This window comes from Phyllopteryx taeniolatus, chromosome 18 (assembly GCF_024500385.1).
Source record: "Phyllopteryx taeniolatus isolate TA_2022b chromosome 18, UOR_Ptae_1.2, whole genome shotgun sequence".
NCBI classification, from domain to species: domain Eukaryota; kingdom Metazoa; phylum Chordata; class Actinopteri; order Syngnathiformes; family Syngnathidae; genus Phyllopteryx; species Phyllopteryx taeniolatus.
The window spans coordinates 17,204,599-17,227,260 of record NC_084519.1 but is presented as its reverse complement, the minus strand read 5'-3'; the positions used below and the strand labels follow the sequence as shown (position 1 = coordinate 17,227,260).

At 43.2% G+C, this 22,662-nt stretch overlaps 2 protein-coding genes across 7 annotated transcripts; both read left to right on the top strand.

The window, feature by feature from the left end:
* Positions 1 to 23: 23 nt before the first annotated feature.
* Positions 24 to 3,903, top strand: fkbp6 (FKBP prolyl isomerase 6). 2 transcript variants are annotated; one of them, XM_061754468.1, is made up of 9 exons: positions 24 to 160; positions 646 to 742; positions 830 to 919; positions 988 to 1,190; positions 1,759 to 1,878; positions 2,554 to 2,751; positions 2,950 to 3,059; positions 3,466 to 3,539; positions 3,625 to 3,903. In XM_061754468.1, exons 1-9 carry the CDS (start codon positions 98 to 100, stop codon positions 3,639 to 3,641), a joined length of 972 nt encoding a protein of 323 aa, XP_061610452.1. In that variant the 5' UTR covers positions 24 to 97; the 3' UTR covers positions 3,642 to 3,903. The 2 variants fall into 2 exon arrangements, with proteins under 2 accessions (XP_061610452.1, XP_061610451.1); XM_061754467.1 differs by having other exon boundaries at positions 625 to 742.
* A 147-nt stretch (positions 3,904 to 4,050) lies between these two features.
* On the top strand, positions 4,051 to 21,366 carry arhgap18 (Rho GTPase activating protein 18). Of its 5 annotated transcripts, none has more exons than XM_061754464.1 (18): positions 4,051 to 4,882; positions 12,070 to 12,247; positions 13,205 to 13,328; positions 13,617 to 13,699; positions 13,934 to 14,083; positions 14,764 to 14,827; positions 15,085 to 15,203; positions 15,790 to 15,861; positions 15,954 to 16,047; positions 16,823 to 16,914; positions 16,977 to 17,054; positions 17,147 to 17,306; positions 18,371 to 18,453; positions 19,070 to 19,276; positions 19,366 to 19,500; positions 20,247 to 20,368; positions 20,463 to 20,518; positions 20,679 to 21,366. In XM_061754464.1, exons 1-18 carry the CDS (start codon positions 4,803 to 4,805, stop codon positions 20,765 to 20,767), a joined length of 1,986 nt encoding a protein of 661 aa, XP_061610448.1. In that variant the 5' UTR covers positions 4,051 to 4,802; the 3' UTR covers positions 20,768 to 21,366. The 5 variants fall into 5 exon arrangements, 4 of the variants coding, with proteins under 4 accessions (XP_061610448.1, XP_061610446.1, XP_061610447.1 ...); XR_009785509.1 differs by lacking the exon at positions 4,051 to 4,882 and adding an exon at positions 6,388 to 6,953 and having other exon boundaries at positions 20,203 to 20,368; positions 20,679 to 20,761; XM_061754462.1 differs by lacking the exon at positions 4,051 to 4,882 and adding an exon at positions 6,396 to 6,953.
* Positions 21,367 to 22,662: the final 1,296 nt, after the last annotated feature.

Here is a 22,662-nt window from a genome sequence, read left to right as displayed (position 1 = left end):
TCCCCCCCAGTCTCAACACGGTGTAACGAAAGAACGTAAAAGTGGCGGAAAGAAATCACATTTGACTTCGGGGAAAGACCTTCGCATTGCCGTTAAGATGTCGTTAAACGGAATACGAAAGATTCCGCAGAGCAAAGTGGCGGCTGGAGGGCGAAATTTGGTGAGTTGCTGTCGGCAGGCCCGCGAAATCAATGCTAACGAAGCTAAAGTTGTGTGCAGCACCAATAACTTGGATGAACCAATACAACGCGCTATTGAATTATTAACAGTAACTATTACGGCATTTATAACATTGAAAAAGGCATTTGTCAATACCGTACATTCACCGTGTTGTAGTTTAGATTTAAAATTGAACGAATGTGCCATTTTGTGAACCTTTGCCGTCAATTGAATGGACGTCAGCGTTACCCTGGGAAATCGTTTCCAAAGTTCTAAAGACGTGGTGACAACGAACAAAAATTATTAGAGCACATACGAAAAAAAAAAAAGCAAATGTCCTTACAAATTGGAGGGACAGGAAGTGGCCCAACAAATAGGATCTCCGAAGAGATTAGCGCGAGTTGAATGGATTTGTGTGTAGTTTTGGTGTCACTCATTGCTTCCATTTGTGTGCGCTTTCTCGAGAGCCCTTTTGACCATCTGCAGCAGCAGATGGAGGATATTGTGGGGAATGGAGGGGTCCTGAAGGAGGTGGTCCACCCTGGAGATGGCCCATCCGTGCCCCCAAGTTCTTCAGTGTTAAGTAATATTTCAGTCTTCAATCTTGCAGTCTAAACAGTAAAAACTGGCTTTCTTTCCAACAACTGATCGGTCCCGCGCTTCCGCGCAGTGCATTACTCGGGCTACTTGGAGTATTCGGATCTGCCGTTTGAGACCACGACTAACGTCAAGCATCCCCGCCTCATGAAGCTGGGCAGAGGTGGGTGCACGGTGGAGCTGAATGTTGTGACGGGGCGGATCGAAAGTGCGCGACCGTGTTTCGAACAGACGTGACGCTGATCGGGATGGAGCTGGGCCTGCTGACCATGCGCAAAGGCGAGTTCTCGCGCTTCCTGCTGCAGCCGCGCTACGCCTACGGAGACATGGGCTGTCCGCCCTTCATCCCCGCCGCCGCCCGCGTTTTGTTCGAGATCCAGCTCCTCGACATCCTGGACTCGGGACAAGTGGACGGATTTGTCCGGCTCACTGCGGTAGGGAGCTATAGCGTGTCCCTACAGATCGCGGCAAAAAAGACAAACAGAAAAGCGCTAATTTTTTTAATAAGAAAAGCTGCACGCTATATTTTAAAAACATCCAGTAGTGTCGTAAGGAAATAGAATATAAAGAATTAAACAGTTTTTGCCACATTTTTTTTTGCTTCAATTCACTGGTCATGGTGCTGTCCTTCTGGTGTGCATGCCATGGCCACCTGGGGGCAGTACAGTACAGATTTACATGGGGATGGTCACCTTTCCTCAGCGGGAATATTAGTCAGTCGTCGCAGAGAATAAAGAATATTCGCCTGTGAGTATTGTTATATTATCTGAAATAAAGTAAATTCAAGAAGGCAAGGAAACCAAAAAGCAAAACCTATTCAATAATGTGTGTCATTTGCTTTTTCACTCACCGAATGCAAAAAAACAAACTCAATGAAAGTCGCAAATTGGATCTTTTTGAAAAATAATTGATTTTGTTTTAAAGCTTTTGCCTCAGCCCTACCGTTCCTTATTTATTGTGCTTGTAGTTTAATGGGTGCCGGGCCGGTGTTTCTGCCTTCAGGAGGAGCAGAACGAGTTTCCGTTGTCCAAATTGATGGAAGTGGTCAACACGCTGCGCACTTTCGGCAACAGATGCTTCAAGCAGAGTCGCTACGAAAAAGCCAAAGAGCGCTACAAGCAGGTGAATGTGTCAAGCGGGATGTCGAGCTCTCGAGACTTTCAAGGATTACCTTTTTGTCACGCAGCTACAGATGATGATTGCCAGCGTAATAGTCACCACAGAACCGCAAACTGACCAAATTGCAACATAGGAAAGCTTCTGGTGGCTCAGTACAATGCGAGCGTGACATCATTTAAATGTGATATCAATTACAAAAGTGTTCCTCCGTCTATTCACGAGTCGCTACTTGCGCTGTTTTTTGGGGGAACCTCTTGGCTATTTGCTGTTTTTGTGCTCTTTCCGAAAGGCCCGACGATGCCACAAGATAACGTGAAACCCAAGCCTTGTGGTGCTCTGGCGCCAACTTGCGGTGAAAAAGAAAAACGCAATTGTCCCTGACAAAAGGTTTATAATTACCTCCGGATGACTGAAGATGGCGCCAAAGCAGTACTTTTATATTAGACAGGGCTTTGGCGCCATCTTGTGAGTGTTTTTTTTTTTTTTTTTTTTTTAAAGCACAAAAGAAAGCCTGAGAATTAGGGTTAAGTTGGCGAACAATCAGCAGGTGTACTTGTACAGTGGTTAACTTTTCTATAAACTTGATTGACGGTTAACAAAAACAAATGTCATCACTTTACATGATGTCCTCAACGGGTGCGTTGTTAACATTTAGTTTCTGCGCTTGGACAACAACAGGCGGTGGTGTTGCTGGGCAATAGGGCGAAGCATAGCGATGGCGAACAGGAGGAGGTCCGGGCGGCCCTGCTGCCTCTTTATCTGAATCTGTCGTTCGCGGCGCTGCGTCTGGAAAATCCAAAGAAAGCTCTCAAATACGCCAAGAGCGCTTTGGACATGGACTGCACCAGCACCAAGGCACTTTACCGCTGCGCACAGGTCAGACGCGATCTTCATTGTTTGTTAAGATTTTTATTCAAAGGTGAAAAGGAAGTATGCACTTACTAACCCAGGGGTGGGCAATGCTTAATTGTCTCCCTTGTGAACATAGTTCATATTCTTAAGGAACGTTATAAGACTTAAGCGAACTGCCGACGGAGTTAATTCGTCTGTTAAGCGCACTTTCGTCCACGTCAGGCGCACGTGGAGCTGCGGGACTACGAGAGCGCTCACGGTTGCCTCGTCAAAGTCCAGGCCAGGAAGCCCTTTGACGGCGACGTCAACAAGCTCCTGAAAACGGTCACCATGTAAGTAGTAAGACTTGAATTTACAGGTGCCTACAAACATCTCATAAACAACTCATTAATAAAGCATTTGTCAATTCAAATCAATTAGCGTTTGTTTTAATTTACGTGTTGAAAAAGTCACCGTTTTCGCCACGCCCCCAAAAATCTGCAGAACTAAAATGGTGAAGAACTAACGCTGTATTTCCACAATTCTCAGTCTTTGCACATTTTCAGCAATTATCAAAAATCAAAAGCAGTTGAAATGGTAAACTATGTTAAATGTCGATTTCAAAAGCAGAGCAAAGTGGCCTTAATTACGAACTTCCCTTTTGTCAAAATGGAAGGAAAGTCCAGTACTTTTGTTTTACATGTGGATGTGGAGGGTCGCCTGGCTAAGAAAATGCATATGGCTGTGCTTCTGTTGCAGGTGCTACAAAGACAACTTGGACAAAGAGAAAGACTTGTACACCAGGATGTTCCGAGGCTTGAAGAACCCACATGGTTTATTAAAAAAACATTTTTTTACATTCTACTTGTAGTCCATATTTTACATCCCGTTTAGTGAAAATGTGTGCATCCGTTGCAGGTGATCCGTGTGAATGAGGAGCCACTGCAAAGCCACAGTCAAACAGTACTCTACTAACCATTCTGTTGCTCTTCTCGAGATGTTTCTCAAATGTTCCCGTGGAATCAAGTGCACTGTTTTTTTTTGTTTTTTTTTGTCTCCCCCGTTTGTTTTCCTACCACACGTAAGTTAATCATACAGTACAGTATCAAGTTCCTCTCATGTTGAATGTACCGTGTTGGGTGGTTTCATGGGACTTGGGGTTGTGCACTCTTACACAAATAAATAATTGGAAATGGCTGTGAGATCATACTGCTGTTGTGATGAGTTTGAGCAGCTCAATTGCTGTAACACCAAGAGGCAACACGAATGGGCAAAACCTGTTCAGCAAGCCAGTCCAAAGGCAAATGAGTTCATGGTGCCTGAGCAATTCTCCACAAATGGTTACCAGTTACATTTTTGGAAAAGAATTCTAATAAGTGTACGCGCGTACAGTCCATGGTTCCGTGGTTCCAAACTCGGGACACAACTGTAATTGGGGGGTCCACAAAATCATGTGCAATAAATTATGTGCAAATGTACATGTGGCGACTGGCAACCCAATAAAGCAAAAACAATTATTCCCTATCTTTGTTTAGGTCAATTAAAAGTTCTAATTGGATTTTTATTCATTGCATACAGGGAAGCTGACATCACATTTCCTTCCTATTAAACGGGAATATTTAGGTTGAAACGTTCAAAAAATATGACCCATGGTCATTATGTTTAATTGGTGTTAGATTATGAATGCATCATCCCCCCTTTAAGGGGGTTGAGACCCCCTGGAGTTGGTCCCCCTGCACTAATGCAGCCAAGTCTAATAGCTGTAAGATACTTCCAAATGTTCCTTATTGTGCTTGAAAAACAGCACTGCGGCTTATTTCTGTTACATGAGAAGCTCAAAGTAGACTTTGACAGCTCTCAGCATGATTCAGCGCACTTCCGCACCACTTAGTCTGCTCCTAATGGCCGCGTAAAGACGGAAGACGGCGTTGAGTGGAAAGTTGAAAGCAAAGAATGGAGACAGACGGAGCGAAAGAAGGGATGACAGGGGATCAGAGGAGGGGGGAGGGGCAAGAAGCAAGACAATCTGATTGACCTCTCTGGCTAATCGACTTTGTGTGTGTGTGCGTGTGTGTGTTGACATCATCCCCGAGCACATGGTGAGGTCGTCGCTGGTGAGCGGTGGGACGCAAGCGGGCAACATGGTCCCCAGACTGGCTTTCTACCTTCACCTCAGGTAAGTCACACTTTGTCCGATATAGAGATGCGTTTGTGTTCAAGCGCTTTTTAAAAGTGACATTTGCAAGGCAGCTTTTTCGAAACCTTCACGTGACATCACAACCGTTTCATACAGGCTCATATTGAGCAAGTTATTTGTTATTCCTGCCCTGAGGAAACATAATGGAACAGATGAGTGGTAACCGATGATAAAGGTGCATTAAGAACATGTCGGGTACTTTCACTGCTTCAAATTCTTCCTCCTCAAGAAAGAAACAAAACTTGGCATCAGCACATGCTGAGGTGTGACGTATTGTTTTCTGGACATTTGTCTTCGGTTTGTCTGCCATATCATCATTGGTTTTGGCAGCATTTTGGAGGGATGGCCGTCCAAAATGAGCCGGAGTGTCCTTTAAAACTGAGGGGATTCCTTCATTCTTGACCTAATAAGGATGTAAACGCCACAGGCATCATTCATGTACTGTACACTTTGTAACCTCGTAAACCTTTTTTTTAGTTTTTTTTTGTTCCCCCCCCCCCCCCCCATCTCCCCCCCTCCACTCTAATGCCGTAGCCCAAACTAATACATTTTTATTTATGTATATATTATGTTCGTGTGCAGTTTACTACTATAAATGAATTATTTGTTTTTACATTGGGTAACCTAAAAAAAAAAAAAAAAAAAGTGCATGTGTCATATTGATTTAACAGCAAGAAACGGCAAATGCTGTATACACAGTAAAGCCAAACTCGGGAACTGGATGCATCACTGTTCTTGTGGTTGATGTCAGAATTAGAAAAATCCAAACTGAACCAAATGCGGCACCACGCCACCACATTCCGCTCATTCATTGGTCAAGATGTGTTTTGTCCGGAAGAAAGTACCGGACGACAGCGGGAGGGGAAATTTCGTTACCAGACATCTAAAAGTTAAGCATGTTAATTGTTTGAAACTTGACATCAGTGTTAAAGTGCACTTATTACTCTTGTTTCTCCTCCAGCATTCCCAATTGCTGTATTTAAGTGTAGTGTACTAATCAACATTTCACTGTGATGACAAAGTTGGATCACAATAGAAAAAAACAACAACAACAACATTGAGTATTTTCCATGTATAGCAGACAACGTTAGGTTTTTCCATTTTCATATTTGAAAGTGTAATAATGAAACTATATTGGGCGACTCGAGAAGCTGGTAGCGAATTGTGGTGCCAATATCAAATTTGAAATCAAACTTAATGCTAAATAAACTTTGCTCGATGTGTTTCTTGTAAAAAAAAAAAAAAAAAGAATAATAATGATCGCACATTAAAGAGCTAATAAACAAAAGTTGTTTTAAAAATGCATAGGCATTTAAAAAAAAATGGGATTAGAGTTTCATACAGGGTGATTGAAAAGTAAGAATGAGTTTTGCTGTTTCCTGTCAAATGGGGACCAATCCGAGCTGACATGGAGTTGTCACCGCACGCCACGTGACCCGTGCAAGCCCGTTCATTGGTCCAGATGCGCTTGGTGCGGAAGTAGGTGGAACGTGGAAAACTGCCAGGCGGCTCCCGTTGAGAACATTCCGTTCCCTATGCGCATTCTTTCACTTGATTACGCCTTAAAACGCCATCATGACATCTTTCACGACACCGACGTGGAGAACATTCGAGTTGTCCCTTTCATTCGCGTACCAACTCGGACCGCAGGGGTCGCCGTGACTTCCTTTTCAAACGTGTGCTAGGCGCTTGCAGCCAATCGCGCCGGTCGTCCGGCCCCTGCGCTCAGTGACGTCCGGGCCAAGCCTACCACGTCTCCACGACGCGCTTTTATGCCAGTGCGGGACGAGGGCAAGACGGGCAAGGTTAGGGCGCAAGATGCGTCGGCGCACACTCGCGACGGAGGACCGCGCGGACGTCATATTGCTCGCAACGTAGAAGAGAAGAGACGCAAGCAGCAGGGGGGAAACATGAGTCGGCAGCAGGAGTCCCAGGGAGTGGTCTTGACCGGTTACCACAGCAACGCGGAACTCTCGCCCCAGCCTGCAGCGCAGGCCGCCAGGTGGGACTCGCAGCACTGTTTCAATGCTCGACAACATCAGCAGCAATCGTGAGTCGTCCGCCTCAAAAGTTGGGAGTTGCAAGGCAGCAGAAGTCCTCTCCCCTCCCACTGCCGAGGGAGACGCGTTTCCTTTCCAACTTTGCAGTACACACACGTTATTTTCTTGCAAGGACATTTGCAAACATCTGATTTGACTTAGGAAAGCAATCATCGTCAACATTTGCTCTTGTTGTTGTGTGCCTATTTTCTGACGTTACGGACCAAAACCAGTAACTGATAAGCAGTCTATGTTGGTGCGTTTTCTGCACTGTCCCCCCCCCAAAAAAATCCTAGTCTTCAATTAATTGAAAAAAATACTAATCAAAACCAGCAATCAGCCTTGGATGGGCTCCATCTTAGAGACGATGGACAGATGGATGTTGAATTTGTCAGAGAGCAATCAATGCATGAAATAAAGGCCGACCGTTTTCTTAGGAGCTTGTGCAGCTGTACCTAATGAAGCGGCCGGTGAGCGTTACAAGCCAGTCTCAAGTATCTCGAGCAGATCGGGTCTTAAGGTCATCTTTAATGTTGTTAAATCAGTAACGAGCAGTCCGCAAATGCGTGACGTGCATTCGGAGAACGGCTTCAGGCTTCAGGCAAATAGGCTTCTCAAATCTTACTTCAGCCACCCGCTTGATGGTTGAAAATCCACAATGTAGAAAGTTTTACGCCTCCCACGTGTTTTGAACACATTGAAACCTATTAAAACACACTTGAAACTTACTAAAACTTACTTTTTAAAGTTTTCTTTAGCACCTGGTCGCACTCGCACAGTTCCTTAAGTGAAGCAGGCGAAGCGTGCTTGCTTTGCTGTTTATTTGTCATTTCCAGTTGAACTTTACTGTAACACCCACACGGAAAACAGAAGAGAATTCATTTTGTATATTTTAAAGACCAAAAGGTTCAACCAAGCCGTATCTTTTCGTGTAATGAAAGCCTACTAGCTTAACGCTAACTCCAAATGTGAAACCACATAGACATGCTCGTGAAAATTAGCATAGATTTTACAGTAATTTGAAACCTTCAAACACCGGCTGTTATAATGCGTAATAAAGCAGCAACACATGCAAACAAAGCATATGCTTAAAAATCTCGATTGTGCGGAAACCCTTGCGCAAACAATGAACCACCATACAGCGGGGGAATTCTGTATTTCCATTATTTCCTGTGGTAGGAATGAAACCCCCGGAGGTTCTTTTTGTATAATATCCATCCACGGCATAATATTTTGTACTTAACCAAACTCTAAGCCCTTCGCGTCCCCTGTAATCAGAACACAGACTGACCCCTAAACTGCTTGCTTCTTGTCCCTCCATCCGTCCAAGAATGAATGCCTGCATGTGTTCCTCTTTTTCTTCGTTGTTGCCCATTGTTTGCGTCACATGATGCCGACAAACACCCGCTCAGTAAGTCAGTCATGAGCGTTAGCCTGAAGTCGCCTAGTTTGTCACACAGGGACAAAGATCTTATAGAAACAAGCATACAGAGATGGGCTTTTATTTACAACTGCCTTGTTTACACGCGCTCGGCGCAGAGCTGTCTTTGTGTGTGTGTGCGCGCATGTGTGTTTATATCAACAACTTTGGTGTGGTAAACTGAGCAAAAGTCCAAATGGTGCGCAAATGGACACACCCGCTTAGTAGTGGCTGTTGACACTGCTGAGGTTTTAGACCACCAAAAGGTCAACGCTTTTAGCAGCAGCCACTACAATGATTATAATTTTACTGCTCTACATTTGAATACAAATTGTCCTTACACTCTTAATTCTAAATGCAACGGGACCCTCATGAATGTCGTTGCTAACGCACGGACCTATTCTTCACTTATTTACAATGTCAAAATGACTGCTGTGGAAAAAAGGCCATCAAAACAACAAAGCTAGCTTGACTCTAGTACATGTGAACGCATGTGTTCCAGATGGCTTGTCCCACGAACCGGACAAAAAACAAAACAAAAAAAACAACCGCATCACATTACAGCCTGCCTTTGTCTTGCCTCCCACAGCATTGCACGCGGGCGTGTGTGTGCTTACCGTGTGCGTGTCCTATTTTTTTTTTTGTGGTCATTGAATGTTTCCTCTTAAAATAACAGATAGACAGAAAACTGCAGTTGTCCCAGCAGACGTCAGGAAGTCGAGGTTCATCTTTTGGTCGTGATAGCGTGACTTAAAAGTAACAAAAAAAAACAAAACAACAACAATATTGAACTAAGTGGCACAAAATATATTTAGAATTGTGTTTTCCCCTCATAGGAATGTATGGAAATAGAATGAATTCTAGTATTCGTAGGGATAGGGACCGAGCCTGGCCGCGAATAGCAAAAAAAAAAAAAAAAAAACAGCGGGTAATTACGACCCCCAAAAATGTTTTGATGGCCTAATAGTATCAACCGCACCACAAACTATCATCTCAAAACACTGTATCATTTCAAACTCATTTTACATTATCCTTACAAAATAAATGGCTGACAGATGATTGGATTTCGTACTATCGTCCCCTAAGCGCGTGTGTACTGTACATGCGCATGCAGTCAAGACTCTCCGTAGCAACCCAGGCTAAAGTTAGTTTCTCCCCGACATACAAAGCTTGTCTTTCAGTCAAGACGTATCACGACAACATACTTTCTTGGACCAATTACTATAGTACTTTTCTACTGAAGACACTAGGGCCATTTTGTGGCATTTCGGGGAGTTTAAGAAAGAGCACACACAAAAAAAAAACCTGAATCGGAGAATTGTTCAAAGAGTAGCTAATGAAAGGTTCCACAGAAGAACAAAAAAAATAGGAGTAGGTGAATTTGTGAATAGCGACGCTCAAATATGCACGCGATTACTGTAGCTTTAAGTTGTATCTATTGTAATGACCATGTCAGGTTGAAAGAATGTTACAGAACGAAAATGGAGACGGTTTGTCTTCCAAGAGAGGACAGCTGGCACCTGTTGACCTCAATTGGAGCAACACACACATACAATTTGTAAAGGGAGAATTCTTGTATCAGATCACATTAGCTTGCGTATGTTCCTCGCGTTCGTCTCCAACCGCACTGGGACCGCCGTCACCACAGCGGCGCACGTCAAATCACGCTCGGGCCGCGCCGTGAACTCAATCAAGACTCGGGCCTGTCTGACGGGTGCGTGCTTCGTGCCTCGCTTCCTGTTTGCACCTCAGCTGTTAAACGGTGGGACAATGAGTGCATCGTCACTTTTTAAAAATAGTCCATTGCGTCCCTTTTGCGATGAATAAATGACAAGGGTGCAATGTTCTCTCAGTGATAAGAGGCCCAATTGTTTTTGAACATCACGTCATTGACGACAAGTGCGTAGTGTTGCATGAATGGACCATAAAACAACTGCCTTCTTTTTTTTATGGCCAATGAACAAAAAATACAAAAATATTAGGGTAGAAAGGAAGAAAAAAAACAGTAGACCAATGTCCTTGGTTTATGATGGTCCCAACGCACTCGATTTATTGTTTGGGTGGAGGATTTAAATTCACTTGGCTGCGGACGAACTCGCACACGTGTGTTTACGTGCTAGTGTAAGTGTGCTAATGTACGATTTATGGTGCGCTCAAACATTTATGTATTTTTGTCGGGGCTGTGTTGCTCTTGATGAAGTTCAATGATTAACTCCCGCTGTTTGCTCATGTGCTTCTTAGCAGGTGGAACCACTTCCCTGGTCAACAAATCTCACATGGAGCATTTTTGTCATTCCTCGCAGATGAGCGCATTGGTGGAGAGCTAGGTGTGCGTTACATGAGACAGACCCAAAAGGGGTCAGAATTATTGTTATCGTATGTTGTTATGTAGTCTGTAGGCAGTGGGAAGAGAAGCGGATAGGAGGTCAGTAGAAGTAACGGCGACTTGAGGAAAAAAAAATCTGTTGAAGGCGAATCCGGAGACGTGCATGATGACGGGAGGGGGCAGAACGTTGCTTCGGGTCCAACTGTAGGTACAAATGTTACAAAATCAAAAAAGCGGGCGTGTTCTTTTTACTTTTTATTAACGGATGTTTTATTTCTTGCTTTGGCATGTGTGACTATGAAAGCTAAGATCTGTAATCGTGGAACCGAACACACCAGGCTTGTACGGTACCAATCCGATGACATGATCAGAAATCGGGGCCGATCACGTAATTTTCAGCTGAATGGTATCAGGTGAAAAAAAGGATTTTTAGAACTTTTCTTGATTTTTAACAGGAAAACGCAGCTGTGGATATAAAATGATATATACTGTATTTTTGTGTGGCATAATTTCTACAATACTATGTAACCCTCTGTTTATATTGTCATTTTGATGTGTGGGGTACAGTGGACCCCTCCATACTCGCATTTTGGCACCCACTCATTCACCTATAAACAGATTTTTTTCTAAAATGTTTTCATTTTCATTTTTTTTTTTCATTTTTAATATACAATTAATTATTATTAGTTAGGTTAATAGATTATTAGATTATTTCAAATTGTAGGGCAATATTATAGGTACAATTTAAAAATGGGTCCATTATTATTTCTTATGAAAATAAAATAGTCTACAAATAACATCTTGTTCATTGTAAAAATCAAATGTGGCCTTTGAGCCATGTTCTATCCATTTGTATTCACCGCAGTTGCTGTAAAGTAAATTACAGTCCACACTTATCAGGCAGTGCTTTACGTCATACTCAATAGATTTATCCACTGTCATAGATGTATTTATTTTTTTCTTATTGATTCTGTGTAAGTTAAAAAAAACAATTTCATCTTAGTATTTAAACTTTAATGGTACATGTCCGTATCATAATTGGAGGATAGCCGGCGGGAATACGAATGTTGTGGCAAGCATGCATTTCTAGTTTGTCACTTATTATTTAGGTTCTGACACTGAAACCTGTATTGATGTTATCTCCCTTTCTTTGGTCAACATGAAACACACAGAAGGCGGTAATCTTTTCTTAGGCGTGAGGCGCCGGTCATATCTGTGCTGTTAAACAAGGTGCAAAGTTTAAGGCAAACCAAAAGAGGTTAAAAATGACTTTCGGTCCAGAGATCAGAAGCGACAGTTGACCTCCTTAATCGGGATTAATAGCGTAGCTGTGACACGTTCCTCGAGTGCGGCTCAGCAACTTTGTGAGTTTGTCTTTCAGCCGACGGACGGGCCACTACAGCGTCCAGCAGAACCACAGCGCCCTTCCTGGGGACAGTCCCAGCGTGGAGAGCCAGTGTCCCAGGCCCTCCGTGTGCTCCAATCCTGGCTCTAGCCCCAGACACAGTCCCAAGACCAGGCTGCGACCGCGGCCGCCATGTCAGCGCTGCAACTCCCAGGTAGACAGCCTTATACCAAACCACAGTCATAAACATTAATTGTTCTAATTTGGGTAGCACGGTGATTCACGACCAGTGTGCTGCGAGGGATCATCAGCTGTGCCATGGGGAATTTTCCCATTTCACTTAATTGCTGCCGAAATTATTTATTTTTGACGAATAAATGTATTTTTAACTCCTTCCCTGCCATGGACGTTTATATTCGTCACCTGGAATCCAAGCGTTTACTGCCGCTGACGTATGTCTACGTCAAGTACGTTTTTCTTCGGGTAGGCGTGGAGGAGGGTCTCACCTAGCTTGTCTGTGAATATCAAGTTTGTAAATCACTGTCATGATGAACAGATCCATGTAGATGGTGGTGTTTCATTGCTTTGGATTTGCACAGCACAGCTTTTACATACAAGATAAAGGTTAGGGAGTGACTCTCGACTTCTCACATCCATTATGCAGGAGAAAAATGCCAACACAGTTGGACAAGTTTAGGTACCTCACTCGCACAGAGTATGTATTCATGGTCTGAACAGATGTGTTGCGGTAGTCTCGATCTTGAGAAAAGATGACGTAGTTCATGGACTGAATGGCGAACGCCATGTAAAGCCACACGACCCACGCAGTGAGTTGGTGTCAATCACAGCACATTTCTTAGTTGTACATCTGTAAATAAATGATGCCTAAAAATTGAGGTTTCAGGTTCAAATCTCAGCGTTCCTGTGTGGCGTTTGTCTGTTTTACAGTCACTCCAGGTTCCACACACATCCCCAAAACATGCAAGTTCGGTTTATTAAATACTCTTAAATTGTCCATAGGTGTGAATGTGAGTTCTGCGATTGGCTGAGGAGCAGCCCAGGTTGTACCCCGTCTCTCACCCAAAGTCGTGCCGGATAGGCTCCTGCCCAACCATCACACTAATACTGTCGAAAATGGACGGATGTTCTCATTTGTGGAACCATTTGGCAGGACTCTCTGGATGAGCTGCAGATGGATGACTACTGGAAGGAGGTGGAGAACATCAGTCGCTCGGCAGAGAAGGGGGGAAGTGAGGGCGGAAATGACGAAGAGGATCAGCAGAAACCCCCCGACGGTGGGACACACGCTCAACTAACTGCCTTTGTTTGTGGACATCCGTTTCTTATTTTGGCACATTTATGACACATTATGATTGCTCCTAGGAGCAAACACATTCTTCCTAGTTAGTCCTAACCTCCTCTTACTGCACCTGTATATTGTTCCCGTGGTCATTTTTTTGGGAACCATAATTATGTATTCTTATGCCGGTGCTCAAACTAGTTCTTAGTGTCATCGAAGGCATATAATGATGCAAAGAAGTTCAGTTTGTCATAGTTTTAATGTTCTTGTTTTTCTTTTCCAGAGGGGGAGCAGGAGGAAGCGTGGCTCACGGAGGCGGGACTAGTGCGGCTGTTTGATGGTTCGCTTGGAGCTGACCAGGAACAGGTGTCAATCAATATTCTCTCTCAAGACTATAATCATCAAATTTATAATAAATACAATCATGAACTATTTCATTCTGAATGTAGTGGATCTAAAAGTGGATTTTCATATATTCCACCTATTAATTGAACTACTGAATTTAAGTGTTCCACGAGATTTTAATTTGAAATGCACCTGTACATCACATACATTCGGTCATACAAATTTACTAAGCTCCTAATTTGTGTCACTTGACAGGAAGAGGACAGTGCCGCGTTCCTGTCCACGCTCACCCGAGCGCAGGTGGCAGCGGTGGAGCGGCGTGTGACCTCGCTACAGCAGACGCTGCGGCGGCGCAACCGGCAGCACCTGCCTGACGTCCGGGATATATTTAGACTGCCTGAAAAGGTTAGGATGCACTTGCAAACATTCATATTGGATTTGATCTCATTAGATTGTGCCATTAATATCCATACCAAAAGAACAAAATGAGGCCTTGAAATGATCCTTGTGGCACACCCATGGTAAAGTGTGATCAGTAAATGTGTATATTTTAATGCAGCAATGATAGTAAAACAAAGGAAAAGGCCTACAAACCTTTATCCTAAATAAGTCAACCTGCATAGACACATCTTTGCTGAGTTTGGACTTTGTGTTACTTCTCCAAATGTTTTGCTAGTCATCCCTCGACAACCAGACTTTAATTTCGACACACTTTCAGTTAGAATTGTTTGGGGACGGCACATCTGCCGGGTACTCTGCCTTCCTCCCACATAAAAAAAAAAACAACAAAAAAACATGAATGTTGGGTTCATTGATGACTCTTAAATTGTCAATAGCTGTGATTGTATGAATGGTTGTTCGTCTATCTGTGCCCTCCTTCACATAAATCTAGAATGGACCCTAATTAGGACAAGCACTATAGAAAAAGGATGGATCGATGTGTGCGATTTAAACTGCTTCCAGTAAAATGTTTATAAAGACTGACTATTGTGTGCACTCATTTAACAGGAAGGTTAATATATAAACATAACGAGTGGGTACTGGCAAACATTTTGAGCAGGATTCCACATTTTGTCATGCCGCAGGACAAAGAGCCATGTGAGGTCCGAGGGGGAAGTGAGAACGCAGCAAGTGACGCCAGCTCAGCCGGTAACACGCGCACTAATGCATTAGCATCATTACTCAGCTACACAGTAAAATGTTCCACGCGTACATACACGGCACCCAGCCTTAATGTGACGGCTTTTAACCGAGTGGACATTTCACAACTCTTTCCGAGCCACTCGGAGTTGTTAGTAAAACATCTCAGATGTAAGTGCACTTTAGAGACGTACTTGTAAAAATGTTTTTACAGCACTACTTATGTGGTAATGTTCCGAAAATGTCCTCGCTCTCATGCCCGACAGAACCGGAGACGGTCATGAACGTGGACGTGGCGTTCTCGGAGCAAGCGCTCACTTACAGGGACAACCAGCCTCACCTCGCCGCCCAAACGAGTCCTAACTCGCCCGATGATAAGTTACCGGTGAGACGAGCGCTGTTTTAGTGCAGCTTTATCTTTGAGCTGCCAATAATAATCCGTGGCTTCAACCTGAACGACTGCATTAGCGATACAACCTGCGCAGTATTTCACTCACAAGTGGGTCATACTAGAACTCCTCTGACCTTTTTATGGAGATTCAAACAGAGAAACGGAAGCTGCGACATTCCGCGCTTGCTGCTTGTATTGCAGATGAGCTATTCTGGCCAAAGCATCAACAAAATACGTCTGTGCAGGACACCGGTGCTGCTCAAACTTCTGTGCTCAAGGGCCACGTTTGATTTTGGGAAGTTAAAAGGTGTAAGCTTTATTTTAATTGTCAAAAGAATCATTCATTCTCCTTTTAAAGTGTTCTTTGTAATGCTTAATGAACTCAGTATTTGAAAATAAAAATGTAGATGTAAAATTGCTTGTATTAACTTTGATGAAATGGTATTAAGAATATACACTTCATATTTAATAAATAAAATATATGTAACAAAGATTTTTTTAAATGAAAATAAATGTGAAAAATTAATTGTAAAAAATGTCAAATTTACAAATACTCTCTGCCAACCGTTGCGGTTTCTAGAACTTCAGGCTATTGAGAGATAAAACTGGTCAGACCAGAGTTGGACATCTGTCTCCGCTGGATATGAAAAAGGTAGGTAGCCCTAAAAATGAAGCGCACACACAATTGAATCCATGTCGTCGTCGTCGTCATCATCATCATGTCATCTTTTCTCGTGGTGTCAGGTCCGACGGCTCGCTCTGGTGGAGATGACGGCTCTTTTCGACACGGGTGGCATCGAACTGAAAGCGCACAAGCCTGGCAAATCGAAGATAAAAGGCACGCACGAACGAAACAACGTTTCACACGTAGACAATAGTGCATAGAATTCTTACAACTACTACAGTGTTGTAGCTACCTTTGTTGTTTTGGCGGGCAGGATTATTCAACAATACAAAAGATTGTAGAAGTATTGTGCGTGGGCCAAGGAAGAACTTGTTCCACTTCAGTGAGGATCCGGATAAAGGTGCTGACGCAGAAATTTTAGCCTGCTAATTAAATAAAAACAAAAACAAATATGGTTAGCATAGAATTGTTAACATGGCAAATTCAGGGTTGCCCAACAAATGGGACATCATTTGAAATATGAATATCTCTAACTAAATACAAAATTAAATAGGCTCATGTTTTATTAAAAAAAAAAAAAAAAGGATTTATCAAATTCAAACAACGTAGTCAAATGAAAATGGATTTCACAAAGCTTAAAAAAATGTTCAATATGGCTGTGACGTTTTTTTCACGTCGCCCTCGTCTTTTCATTTTTTTGTGCCATGTCCAAATCTGCTTTCCAGTTGGTGTGTTTTGAATCATTTTCCTCTCAAATGGGCGCTGCACACATTTGTTTGACTGTTGGCAAGTAGTCTAACGATAGGAAGTCAAACATTCAACTAACAAACTTTAAATCAAGAGTTTGTACGGCACATTTTTAGGCCATTTGAAAAAAGTGGCTGTTAGACATTTGATAAAACATGGAACCACTGGTGCACATAAACAACAATGTTGAGCTGATTGGTCTGTACTTAAATTTTTCTCACTGTGGTTGTGTTTTACGCAGAAAGCGGTTTGTTTGGGGTTCCCCTCGTCACTTTACTGGACCAGGACCAGAGGAGGGCAGCCGGGACCAAAGTGCCTTTTGTCCTGCAGAGGGTGAGCATGCCCCCCCCTTTCGTTCGATATTGCAGCTATTTTCGCTATTGTCTCCTCTGTAGCTTATCGGTCATATCGAGGAGGAAGGACTCGACACAGAGGGCCTGCTCAGGATCCCCGGCGCCGCCACAAGAGTCAAGGTAGAGAATTCTTCTTTACACTCGACAAGCGCCCACCCACACGGCAGCGCGGCTGTCGCGACTAACTGGCCGATTGTCCCGCCCGCGCTCAGTCTCTGTGCCAGGAGCTGGAGTCCTGCTTCTACGACGGCACGTTCCCGTGGCAACAGCTGAAGCAGCACGACGCGGCCAGCCTCCTGAAGCTGTTCATCAGGGAGCTGCCGCACTCGATGCTGACCGTCGAGTACCTCAACGCCTTCGTCGCCGTCAACAGTACGTACGCGCGCGCCACGTATGTGCACGAACGCATTTGGACATTTGAATCCGTGATGCCAATTCCATCCAAGCATGCCTCTGTTGTGCTTACTTTTCCAAGATGTTCCCACAGAGTAGGAAGCTTGAAGCTTGAATGTAACCCCAAACCTTGAAAAGATGAAGAATTAAGATTAAATAACAGATTATGAGAGGGGTTCTCGACCCGTGGCTTGTGGGTCCGTGAACTCATTTGCAAAAAATGAACATGCCATAATCATTTAAAGTGGATACCTACATGTAAGGTGTCATGCTACTAAACCAATGACTTCTCCCTACCTTAGCTTTGTGACATATCAAAACACGAATCCCTTCTGACCTGAACAGAAGTATATTTCAATTTTTGGGAAAATAAATGCATCTTTTCCCAGTTAAAACACATAATAAATTACAAGACTAAAGTCTGTTTTTGACTTCAACATCATAATGTCGTTTTTGTTTGTGATTTTAAAAAGTTTTGCGTGATTGTTTTTGGCACAAATCTCGGACTCGGGCTTTGGGGTCGGAAGACGCTGGTTCAAATTCCACTGTGAACAGAAAAAAAAGGAAACATGGCAACTAGTTGTTGGAGAGATGCTAGTGTTCTTGCTGGCTACTGTCGAGGTGCCCTTGAGCAAGGCCTCGTCCCCGCCACCCAAACTCAAGTGCAGCGCTCTTTCACTTCTGCGTGTGTGTCATCTGGTTGTGTGTGTGGTCCGGTGGAACACAAAGTATTTGTCAGAGTTGGAGTTGAATTTTATCCTTGTGGGACACAAATTTGTGTAGTTGCAAAACAATATCATAATCTCTTCTCTAAAAAAATATTTTTGTTACTTTAACATTACAGCGGTTTTCCCCTAAAAAAAAAAAAAGTAACTTTTTATTTCCTTTGGCAGTCTGAGGTATGCATGACGGTTATGGTTTAAATAGCGTAAAGAAAGCGGCATATCCCAGTACTTGAATTCATACAGTGCGTTGCAGGTTTCCCCCTGTACGAGCTTCGTACATTGCACTTCTGCCTCTAAACCCGTGTGCTTTTTTTCCAGAGCTGCCCACAAAGAAACAGCAGCTGCAAGCTTTGAACCTGCTGGTTCTCTTGCTGCCTGAAGCCAATCGGGATAGTTTGAAGGTAAAACCGTTCTTGGAGACGTACCGGAACAACATTTTTCACAATAGAAAGGGAGGATAAAGAACTGCGGTACGCTTAATAATCCACACCGTGGTTCACATCGCACCGTTTTAGCGGGTGGTTCCGTCTCATGCAAATGCAGGCTTTTGTTAGCGTGACGAACCGAGCCGAAGCATGGCGTGAAACGAAGCGAGCGTTGCTAACTTAGCCATTCTAGCAACTCATTTTTCCACAAAGGTGACACCGGAGACCTATTGAGATTATTTTCAGAAAAGAAGTTCACCCCTCTGTGTCCAGACTGCAAATGAATGGTACTTGCACTAAGCCACCACCATGCGTTCATTTTGATTTGTGATGTCACAATCTGGCAAATTTCAGAAGGGCTCGCTCACGGACACATTTGAAGAAATAGGCAGACAACAAAAGATTGACTTGGTTGTGATATTTCAAACTTGATGATGGGTGGACAGCCACTCCACAGAACAAGTTACTGGTATGCAAGCAACTAAAATGGCAATTTTACAAAATATGTCCCGTTTAAGTAAACGAAATGAATCAATAATGTTGGATTGTGTTAGCCAAAGCGTCACCTCATGTCGCCTGTTTTCCTCGGCAGGCCCTCGTGGAGTTCTTCCAGCGCGTGATCGAGCACCAGGCCAAGAACAAAATGACCCTGAACAACGTCTCGGTCGTCATGGCGCCCAACATCTTCATGTTCAAGGGCTGCCGTTCAAAGGTCACCGAGCAGCAGGAGTTCTCCATGGCGACCGGCACCGCCAACATCGTGCGGCTCCTCATTAGATACCAGAACCTCCTGTGGACCGTAAGACTCCAAATGACCTTCAGTGTGTTGACCACTTTTGCCAGTGCGGTTTGGTGTGTTGTCACACCTTTTTGTGTGTGTGGTACTAGATCCCCAAGTTCATCCTAACGCAGGTCCGACAGCAAAACATGGAGAGCCAGCGCAAGCAGAACAAAGAGCGAGCCATGCGAAAGCTGCTGAAGAAGATCACCACAGACAAGCTGCCAGAGCGAGCCGCTCCTGAGGTAGCTCAATGCTTATTTGTTATTGAATTGTATTATTATTATTCATTATGTACTACTGTAACTCATTTTTACATGAAATTGTATCATGTTTTTTTTTACTTACATTTAATAATTACTTTATTTGAACGTACCTTATTGTTTTCTCTTTATCTTTCAATTGTATTTTTCATGATCTTAAGTTATTTGTTTTTGTAATTGAGTGCCTTGTAAATGCTTCATAAATTATAATGTACAGATGTGTATACTGTATATAGTGACAGTTGTGATTTGAAAAGCGCAATCACATAAGCATATTGTTCAATTAATACAGTCCATCAAAACGGAACTTTATTTTCTTCAAATGTGAACGTTAATGATTAGTAACCCAAAAGTCGAGGTAGTGGCTCACGGTGACATTTAGTGGAAATGTATCAGAATGAAGTGGCTATTTTGAAGGGAAAAAAACATTTCCTCACGGGTGATTGCGAAAATGCACAAGACACAATCCATATTTTGTAGAATTTCATTGTATTTTTTTAATTGCATTGAATTTATTTTTTCATTACAGATTTTTTTTTTTAATTAATGAAATTACATTTTTTCGAATGAACTAAAGACTTAAGGTCTTTTTGCACGCCATCCTGCTCCTCATCTCTTTTGCAATAAAATACAGGGAGGTTTTATGCCGTGTCCTTCGTGTACAAACCGCTTAGTGTTTAACAGGTTGCGGCCGTCGCAGTTTCTCACCGAGTGTGTTTGGCAAGCAGGAGAGCTCGCACGGATTCATCCGCGTGCAAGCGCCGCAGTTCAGCAAAGTGTCCATGGCCCTCCAGCTCACCGAGGACCTGCAGGCGGCCGACGTGCTGACGCGCTTTCTCAGCCAGGACAGGTCTTGCGTCGACTTCACATACAATCTCACTTGGGTGTCAAAACCACCGACAGTGTGTTGCTCACGGTGCCCTTCTTTCTTTGTGTATTTGTAGTTGTGTGGCAGTGAAGCAAGAGGACTTGTGTCTCTATGAGATTGGTGGAAACATCAGTAAGTCAGAATACAATTGCGCGAGTGTTTTACGCACTGCGTAGTCTCAAGCGTCCACTTGAAGAATCAAACACCTCACACATGCCGAGATTCGAAACCAGAACCGGAGAATTGGGGGGCAAATAATATAGGAGTGTTCGCCTCTCTTCTCGCTCCCTAGAGGAAAGGTGTCTGGACGGGGAAACCTTCATGAAGGACCTCTTCCAGCTCAACCCAACGGCCGAGTGGGTCATCAAAACGGCGCAGTGATTGGCCGACGCCGCAAGCTGCAGGAGGTTCTGGAACCAGTCCAGTCATCCGCTACCTGCTCATTGGATTGGAAAATTCTGAATCCCGACCCGAAGCCTTTAAACCACTTGAAGTGTTCATAACGCGTGCATATATTTGAGAAATGACAGTTTGCTAAAATCCCGTGAAATAGGTTCATTTAAGCATCATCATAACCACTAATTGCGCTCTTCTTTAGCTGGATGGTACTCACAAACTTGTGGATGTCCTGTGTGTGTGTTTGAGGCTATGAATTGCACGACCTCATCAGCAGCACTGAGCTTGAAACATTCCACACGCCCTCATAATCTCATTATAATCATAATAATCATAATAATAATCCCTGCCCGTTACGCTGCTGCCTTCTTGGGACTGCATATAAAGTGGCCGCGTGGCAGTGCAAGTTACATTTCCTGTCCCACTGGGATTGTTTCGAGTTTGAAGCTTTGGCGTTCACAGTGATGCAACGAAGCCTTTTGTCATTTCATTTCCTGTGATTACAAGTTATTGATCTTTTTCTTGTACCTGATTTTCAAATGACCACTACTGCATGTAAATAAACAGTTGTCAAGTGCAATGTCTTCTTGCGTGGCGATTGAGTTCATGCAAACCAGTTCAGGAGTTATTTCCTTCCATTTGTTTTTTGACCTTCCCATTTTATCCGTACATCCTTACGGCCATCCTTTCTGGCCTTCAACCTACTTTTTTGCCTTTTGTCCTTCATTCCCTCCATCCTTGTCACACTTGTTTTTAATACGTCCGTCCTAATGTGGCTTAAACCTGTTTTGTTTTCTGCCTGCTTTACATCACCTTTCCACTCCGACCTTCCTTTCTACCGTCTTTGTCTTGCTTTCCTCAGACGCACTTATTTTGCAGACTCCTTTTCTGCCTCCCGTCTTAACACTGCTGATAAAACTACTTTCATTGTTCTTGACTTATTATTCACGGTTACCTCTTACCTGTATTGCCCTACAGACATTTTTTTGATTACTGCAGAATTGTTCATAAAAGTATTTTGAATGACCGTCGTCGATGACGTCACTTCAGTTTTCGGATTTTTTTTTTTTCCCCCCCCTCAGTAATTTGTTGTATTTTGTTGCCCTCCACTATGAAGCAACGTTAAGGCAACTAATGCCCTGAGTTCTTAATACCACAGAGATTATAAAAGGCATAAGTAGCAACGTTTTGGTAATTTTTTTTGTTTTTGTCAAGACCTTACACATTACAAAAGTGCAAATTTAGACAAAGTTGCCTGGGGTATGACTTTTTTCATGTTTTTTTTTTTTTTTTTTTTTAAACAGTTTTACTTTGCAAATAAACAATAAAAAATCTGCCTTGACTTTACCACGGATGCATTTTGCCGCATCCTTCCACAGTTTTGTAGTGAGCTGACAAGGCCAGAAAAGAGGTGATAAATTTTTTTTTAGGACCAACTGAGCATGAAACGAGACGTGCAAATGTCGCCCTCTGCTGGGCGCTTGACAATCTACATGAAAAAATGCTGAAGCGCACACGTGTCACCCACTATTATTCGCAGATTATTTAATTTTATTTTCTGTTTATACCTGCATGTCTGCAAAGCATAGATAGATTGATAGAAGTTACAGTTTAACTTGATGTAAAGTCAGCGTCGTAAAACACTGTGCGAAAACATTCGCGTACGTGTGTAAAGAAACATTTGGCCCAACCTATACAAAATGCAAACGGCACCAGCACACCAGCAACCCTAATGAGGATGAGCGCTTTAGAGAATGCTTGGATATTAAAATATTTAACCATTAGTTCTCGTCGCGTCACGAGACAATTCTTTAATTTCCAACTAATTAGCGTGTTTTTGTCTGGCGGACCAGCCCACCTGCTACAACGAGAACTGTGTA

What these genes read in the sequence shown, in the direction of transcription:
- fkbp6 (XM_061754467.1), top strand. Translation starts at nt 98, where the DNA reads ATGTCGTTAAACGGAATACGAAAGATTCCGCAGAGCAAAGTGGCGGCT. An exon ending in CGGCTGGAGGGCGAAATTTG is followed by an intron (nt 161 to 624) that starts GTGAGTTGCTGT and finishes CGCTTTCTCGAG; the next exon opens with AGCCCTTTTGACCATCTGCA. An exon ending in CCCAAGTTCTTCAGTGTTAA is followed by an intron (nt 743 to 829) that starts GTAATATTTCAG and finishes GCTTCCGCGCAG; the next exon opens with TGCATTACTCGGGCTACTTG.
- arhgap18 (XM_061754462.1), top strand. Translation starts at nt 6,676, where the DNA reads ATGCCAGTGCGGGACGAGGGCAAGACGGGCAAGGTTAGGGCGCAAGAT. An exon ending in CTCCGCTGGATATGAAAAAG is followed by an intron (nt 15,862 to 15,953) that starts GTAGGTAGCCCT and finishes TCGTGGTGTCAG; the next exon opens with GTCCGACGGCTCGCTCTGGT. An exon ending in TGGCAAATCGAAGATAAAAG is followed by an intron (nt 16,048 to 16,822) that starts GCACGCACGAAC and finishes TGTTTTACGCAG; the next exon opens with AAAGCGGTTTGTTTGGGGTT.